This window comes from Garra rufa, chromosome 13 (assembly GCF_049309525.1).
Source record: "Garra rufa chromosome 13, GarRuf1.0, whole genome shotgun sequence".
NCBI classification, from domain to species: Eukaryota; Metazoa; Chordata; class Actinopteri; order Cypriniformes; family Cyprinidae; genus Garra; species Garra rufa.
The window spans coordinates 39,435,510-39,442,999 of NC_133373.1; the positions used below are offsets into that span (position 1 = coordinate 39,435,510).

At 25.9% G+C, this 7,490-nt stretch overlaps 1 protein-coding gene across 1 annotated transcript; it reads left to right on the top strand.

The window, feature by feature from the left end:
* The first annotated feature begins 833 nt into the window (after positions 1-833).
* On the top strand, positions 834-5,975 carry faua (FAU ubiquitin like and ribosomal protein S30 fusion a). The gene is made up of 5 exons (XM_073816747.1): positions 834-883; positions 3,442-3,524; positions 3,608-3,752; positions 5,658-5,713; positions 5,801-5,975. Exons 2-5 carry the CDS (start codon positions 3,450-3,452, stop codon positions 5,924-5,926), a joined length of 402 nt encoding a protein of 133 aa, XP_073672848.1. The 5' UTR covers positions 834-883; positions 3,442-3,449; the 3' UTR covers positions 5,927-5,975.
* The last annotated feature ends 1,515 nt before the right edge of the window (positions 5,976-7,490 follow it).

Below are 7,490 nucleotides of genomic sequence, written 5' to 3' on the forward strand. Positions count from 1 at the left end.
GTTTTACTAAAAAACATTACTGAGTATAATAGTTTGAGGATATTTGGTTGAAATATTAATCTGAAGGTTTGTTGAGATCCTACAATCAATGATTTTTTAAAACAAATCAAACTTAAGTAGTTAAAAAAAAATTGGAGTGATGATGCCCAAACCTTAAGAAATGAAAGGTAAGTTGATGTAACTAAAAAAAAAAATATTAAGGGATTACAAGGGTTAATCAAACAATATGTGTAGTCCTTGATTTTTGTAATATTTAATGCTTTATATATATATATATATATATATATATATATATATATATATATATATATATATATATATATATATGCTTGTAATGTGTATTTCATAATCAGATTCCAGAAATTAAGTGTTTGTATTAAGATTACTTTTTAAGGTGTTCATAATCAGATTACAGTTACTTTTTTACATTTGCATATTTTATTGATTCACTTTTAATTCTTTCTAAACTTTTTTAAAATTTCCTTTCTAAATAATTCATCCACTTATATACATTCAGAAAGTCTGAAAGACCGAACTAAATTAAGCATCTTTAGTTAAAATAATTTACACCGATCATCTTTTTAATCGTATATATATCCTTATTTTATTAGTTAAAATTATTGGTATTAGCGTTGTTTTAAAATGTAGGACATTTAGTTTGCAAAGAGCCATTTACTTTCTCGCTATAAAATAAATAATCTAATAATATACAGTGTACACAAGTGGCAAATTCGTGTATAATGTTAATTTCTTTAAATAAAAATGATATTGATTGCAGGACACGTCACGGTCACGTGGGCAGCGCGCTTCCCAGAGTTCTTTGCTCCGCGCATGCGCGCTGTCCTTTTCTCGTCCAGTTGCGGATCGACTAGCATCATCCAATGTAAGGCCTGCTAATCAAATCACTTATTTGTCGAGTTTATCGTGTTTAATGTACGTTATTAGCGCATGAATGGTTGTCATAAGTGTTACCGTGTTTTACAATCACATCTCGAGCAGAAATCCGTCAGAATGAGGCGTTTATACGCGTTTATTTACTCCGCGTGGTTGATTCGGGGCGCGCGCACGCGACTCACGCACTTACAGGCGTTTTCTCTGAAATACAAACACATTTACTGTTCAATTACTCCTAATAAATATTTGATGTGAGTCGCATATCTGTTACTGTAAGGATGCAGTCAAACAGCTACAAAAACTGTAAGAAAATCCGTCATTTAGCGAACAGACGACAGTCATGAGAACATGTCCGCACACATTCTCTCTAGAAACTAACATCACAGATGTTCAGCACAGTTTTTGTGATGTGATATACTTTTTTTTTTTTTTTACTATATAAACTACTAATTTTTAAATGAAAGGGTTTTGGCTTTTTCGATTCTTATTACTGTACATATTACATTTATCATTTGACCATAATTGTTACATTTACATTTAAAATGGTTATAATGACATTTAAGTGTTGCATTTAACATTTAAAACGGTTGTTTAACATTTATCAAGTTTAGTATTTAAAAATTTTGCTTTCAACTTAAAACTGTTGCACTTAAAATACGAAAAAGGTTGCATTTTACACGAAATAATGTTTGTTTTTAGCTTAAATAGTTGCTTTTAACTTAGTTTAAAATGTCAATTTTAAATGTATTTTTTAATAGTTAATTTAAAAAAGGTTGCATTAAACTTTAGAAGTTACTGCATTTAGCTGTGAGAAATTGTTGCGCTTGACATTGTTAAACTTTTTTTTATTAAACATTTAACATTTTATTTGTTGCATTTAACATTTAAGTTGTTGTTGAACATTACAAATTGTTACTTTTAACTTTTAAAAATAGTGTTTACTTTAAGTTGTGTTTATTGTTTAAAAATTAACATCTAAAAATTGGTTATGATAACATTTAAGTGGTGCATTTAACATTTGAAAGTATTGCATTTTTGTAAAATGGTTGTTTAACATTTATAAAGTTTGGCATTTAAAACATTTTGCTTTTAACTTAAAACCGTTGCATTTAAAATGTAAAAATAATTGCATTTTACTAAAAAAAAAAGTTTGTTTTTAGCTTAAGTAGTTGCTTTCAACTTAAAAAAAGGTTTAAAATGTAACAATTGTTGCTTTAAAAAAAGGGTTACATTTAACTTTAAGACTTATTGCATTTTAAACTTTTAAGAAATTATTGCACTTGACAAATTAAACCAAAATATGTTGCATTTCACTTTTAAGTTGTTGCATTTAATGTTTTAAAATTGTTGCTTTTTATTGATCAAATTGTTGCATTTAACATAAAGTTGCATGTAACATTAAAATAGTTGTATTAAACATTTAAGAATGGTTGCATTTAACATTTAAAAATTGTTGCATTAAAAAATGCATTTAACATTTAAGAATTGTTGCATGTAAAATTAAAAATAGTTGTATTAAACATTTAAGAATTGTTGCTTTTATTTTTTTATCTTGCAACAATTTGTTAAATGCATTTTTAACACAAATTGTTGCATGTAACATTAAAAATAGTTGTATTAAACATTTAAGAATTGTCGCAAAATAAAAAAATAAATGCAACAATTTTTTTGTTAAATGAATTTTTTAACACAAAAAATTGTTGCATGTAACATTAAAATATTTAAAAAAATATAAAATACAAATGCATCATTCATTCATTAAAAATAGTTGTATTAAACATTTAAGAATTGTTGCATTTAACATAAAAAAAATGTTGCATGTAACATTTAAAAATTGTTGCATTAAAAAAAAATGCATTTAACATTTAAGAATTGTTGCAAAATAAAAAAATAAATGCAACAATTTGTTATGCATTTTTTAACACACAAAATTGTTGCATGTAACATTAAAAATAGTTGTATTAAACATTTAAGAATTGTTGTAAAAAAAAAAAAAAATGCAACAATTTTTTTGTTAAATGAATTTTTTTTAACACAAAAAATTGTTGCATGTAACATTAAAATATAAAAAAAATACAAATGCATCATCATTCATTCATTAAAAATAGTTGTATTAAACATTTAAGAATTGTTGCATTTAACATAAAAAAATGTTGCATGTAACATTAAAAATAGTTGCATTAAACATTTAAGAATTGTTGCAAAATAAAAAAATAAATGCAACAATTTGTTAAATGCTTTTTTTAACACAAAAAATAGTTGCATGTAACATTAAAAATAGTTCTATTAAACATTTAAGAATTGTTGCATGTAACAATTAAAAATTGTTGCATTAAAAAATAAAAAAATGCATTAAACAAAAAAAAAAAAATTGTTGCATTTAAAAAAAAAAATGAAAATATTACAAGTAACTTAAATGTTATTTGTAACCATTTTGTTACAAGTAATATTAATAATGTCTGTTTGTAGTTTAAAATAGTAATAAGAAGATTGGAGTGTTCCAGTGAATGTTGTGAACGGTCTGTAAGTGTTTTGTGTGTGTTTCAGTGCTCATCATGCAGCTGTTCCTGCGCGCTCAGAATCTGCACACACTCGATGTGTCCGGACACGAGACGGTCAATGACATCAAGGTGAGCGGTGTGTGGATGTGACGTCGGTGTGGTGTGGTGTGGTGTGTGTGCAGGAGTCTGATGAGGATGTTGTTGTGTTTCAGGCTCATGTTCAGACTCTGGAGGGTCTGTCTGTGGAGGACCAGGTTCTCCTGCTGGCTGGAGCTCCTCTGGAGGACGACTCCACTCTCCTCAACTGCGGCGTCACTGAGCACTGCACTATTGAAGTGGCTGCCAGACTTCTGGGAGGTATTCAATTTATTTATTTTTTTATTTATACTTAACATTTATTGTTATAATATTTTTTTGAATACTTTTATAAAAATTTAATTCTTAATATCAAATATAATTGTTATTTAATGTTAGATGTATTCAATTCATTTTTTTAAATAATATTTAATATCAAGTATGATTGTTTTTTGTTTTTAAAAGGTAATTTCATATCACAAAGATCAATATTTGTTCATCTTGATGGTCTAAAAAATATTTGCTTAATGTTTCTTGGATTGTGTGATTAAATGATACATTTACATTTTACCATAATTGTTACAATCTAACATTTAACAGTTTTGCATTTTAAATGTAAAATGATTTTACTTTTAAAAATTTTGTTTTTAGCTTAAATAGTTGCTTTTAACTTAAGTTTAAAATGTAAAAATTGTTTAACTTTTAAAGTTTCTGCACTTAACTTTAAGAAATTTTTGCTCTTGACAAATTGTCGAATGTTGCTTTGACGTTAAAAAAAAAGTTGCGATGAACAATAACAAATGTTACTTTTAAGTTTGAGAATTTGTTTTTATCTTAAATGTCCAAAAAATGATTTAACATCTAAAACTGGTTGCATTAAACATGAAAAATTTAGCGATTTTAAAAAGGGTGGTTTAAAAAATATTTGCTTAATGTTGATTGGACTGTTTGATTAAATGCAACGTTTATAATTTTACCATAATTGTTACAATCTAACATTTAAAATGGTTATAATAACATTTAAGTTTTGCATTTAGCATGTTAAAGTATTGCATTTTAAATGTGAAATGGTTGTTTAACATTTATCTAGTTTAGTATTTAAAACATTTTGCATTTAACTTAAAACTGTTGCATCTAAAATGTAAAAAAATGGTTGCATTTTACTTTAAAATTTTTAGTTTTTAGCTTAAATGGTTGCATTTAACTTAGTTTAAAATGTAAAAATGATTGCGTTTAACTTTTAAAGTTACTGCATTTAACTTTAATTGTTGCTCTTGGCACAATTTGTTAAAAATAAAATGTTGCTTTTAACGTTAAAAAAATTGTTGGGATGAACATAACTAATATTTAAACTTAATTTTTATTTATCTTAAATGTTGCGTTTAATGTTTAAAAACGATTTAACATCTAAAACTGGTTTCATTTAACATTTAAAAATTATTAAAAATAGTTGTTTAAAAAATATTTACGTAATGTATCTTGGACTGGGATCAAATGTTATATTTATCATTTTACTATAATTGTTCCATGTAACATTTAAAACGTTTGCATTTAAAAAGTAAAAATTGTTGCCTTAAGTTGCATTTAACAAAGTTACTGCATTTAACTTTAAGAAAATTGTTGCACTTGACTTAAATTGTTAAACAAAAAATGTTGCATTTAAAATTTGTTGCGTTAAACATTAAAAATTGTTACTTTTAAGTTTAAAAATTGTTTTTAACTTAAATGTTTAAAAATGGTTTAACATCTAAAAATTGTTGCATTTAACATTTAAAAATCACTAAAAAAGTTAAAAAAAAGGTCATGTTTCTTGGACTGGGATTAAATGTTATATTTATCACTTTACCATAATTGTTCCATTTAACATTTAAAATTTGCATTTAAAATGCTTAAAGTTGTTTAGTTACTTAGTTTAAAATGTGAAAAAGTTGCATTTAACTTAAATTGTTAAATGTCGCATTTAAAAATTGTTACGTTGAAAATGAAAGATTGTTACTTTTAAGTTTTTAAATAGTTTTTAACTTAAATGTTTAAAAATGGTTCAACTTCTAAAAATGGTTGCATTTAACATTTGTTTAGTGATTTAAAAAATGTTTGTTTGAATTATTTGCTGAGTGTTTGTTGGACTGAGATTGTTCTAGTTTCTGGGGTTGATGTTAAGCTGTGGTTTGTGTTTGTGTCGATCAGGTAAAGTCCACGGATCTCTGGCTCGTGCCGGGAAAGTAAGAGGACAGACCCCCAAAGTAAGTCGATTATTTATTAAATGCATTTCCTCTAGTCTCTCGGATGGATGAAGTTCTGATGATAACCGTGTTTGTGTCCGTCTGCAGGTGGACAAACAGGAGAAGAAGAAGAAGAAGACGGGCCGCGCCAAGCGTCGCATCCAGTACAACCGGCGCTTCGTTAACGTGGTTCCCACATTCGGCAAGAAGAAAGGACCCAACGCCAACTCCTAAATAAACTCTGGAGAAATGCATTCACAATAAACGTTCTTCATGAACTGCAGTCTGTCTGGTTTTGTTGATTCAGTCACTTCAGATGGATATTCTCAATCTATTTGTGAAAATTTACAAATGCAATAAATATTCACTATTCCGAAATTGCACTTTGATATAAAAGTGCATTTAAAATTATTCAATTAATTTAAGATTAACAGTTCTTTCAAGAATAAAAAACTATTACATATACTAGAACAAAAATGGATCAAAAAAAGACAAATATGACTAAAATCAGATGTGCTTGTTTCATACTTTGATGGGTTTAAAGTTATACTTTTTTTTTTTTACAAAACACAAATATATATAAAATATACAAAAGTAAAGGAAAAAAGCCCCAGAAATCTACAATTTCATTTTTTTGTGATTTTAAAAAGTTCGTATTTTTATGTTCATATGTAATAATTGGTAATGATAACACACAGGTAATGATTACTTAAGTACATTACATTACATTAAGTAAGGTACTTAAGTTTTTTTTTTAATATGCTATCAATATGACAGCTAAAATTACTTTTTAAATACATTAATATTATACACATCACATATATAATTTATAAATTGTGACCCTGGGCCACAAAACCAGTCTTAAGTAACAATAGCCAGAAAGACAATGTAAGGGTCAAAATGATCAATTTTTCTTTTATGCCAAAAATCATTAGGACATAAACTTAAGAATAAAGATCATATGCCATGAAGATATTTAGTTAATGTCCTACCATAAATATATCAAAACTTAATTTTTGATTAGTAATATGCATTGCTAAGAACTTTTTTGAACAACTTTAAAAGCGATTTTCTCAATATTTTTATTTTTTTGCACCCTCAGATTGCAGATCTTCGTGTAGTTGTATCTCGACCAATTATTGTCCCAACAAACCATACAAGCTTATTTATTCAGCATTTGAAGTGGATCAAAACCTTTCATCAAAGTTGAACTATAACCATAACATAACCTATAAAAATACCTGTTTTTGTCTTAGGACCACTTTCATAAACTTAGATTCACTTCAAATGTTGACCACTGTAAATCTTAATTTTCAAAATAATTGACCCTTATGACTGGTAGAAGTTTTCAGAGATAAAATATAAAAACTGTATAGATATATAAAAATTAAAATATATAATAAATTTAGCTTTTAAATTTAGTAAAAAAAAAAAAAAAAAATATATATATATACATAAACCCCCATAAATCTAGAAATAAATTAAACAGAACAAAAACAAAAAATACATATATTTTTAAATTATTAACACAGCAAAATTACAAAAAAAATGAAAATGAAACTAAAAAGAGAATATTAAATTAAAACCTAATTTTAAAAATGACAAACTATACTAAATTACAAACTATTTAAAATAAAAAGAGAACATTAATTTAGTTTAAAAAAATTAAAATATACACAAGCCCTCAAAAAATCTGGAAAATAAGTTAAACAAAAAAACTAAAATATATTATTTTAAAGTATAAAAACTTTAGATATAGAAAAAAATTAATAGAAATGACAAAAACGCACAGCAAATC

Excerpts from the sequence above, each read along its gene's own strand:
- faua (XM_073816747.1), top strand. The coding sequence starts at position 3,450 with ATGCAGCTGTTCCTGCGCGCTCAGAATCTGCACACACTCGATGTGTCC. Across the intron at positions 3,525-3,607 it reads AGACGGTCAATGACATCAAG|GCTCATGTTCAGACTCTGGA; the intron begins GTGAGCGGTGTG and ends GTTGTGTTTCAG. Across the intron at positions 3,753-5,657 it reads GGCTGCCAGACTTCTGGGAG|GTAAAGTCCACGGATCTCTG; the intron begins GTATTCAATTTA and ends TGTGTCGATCAG.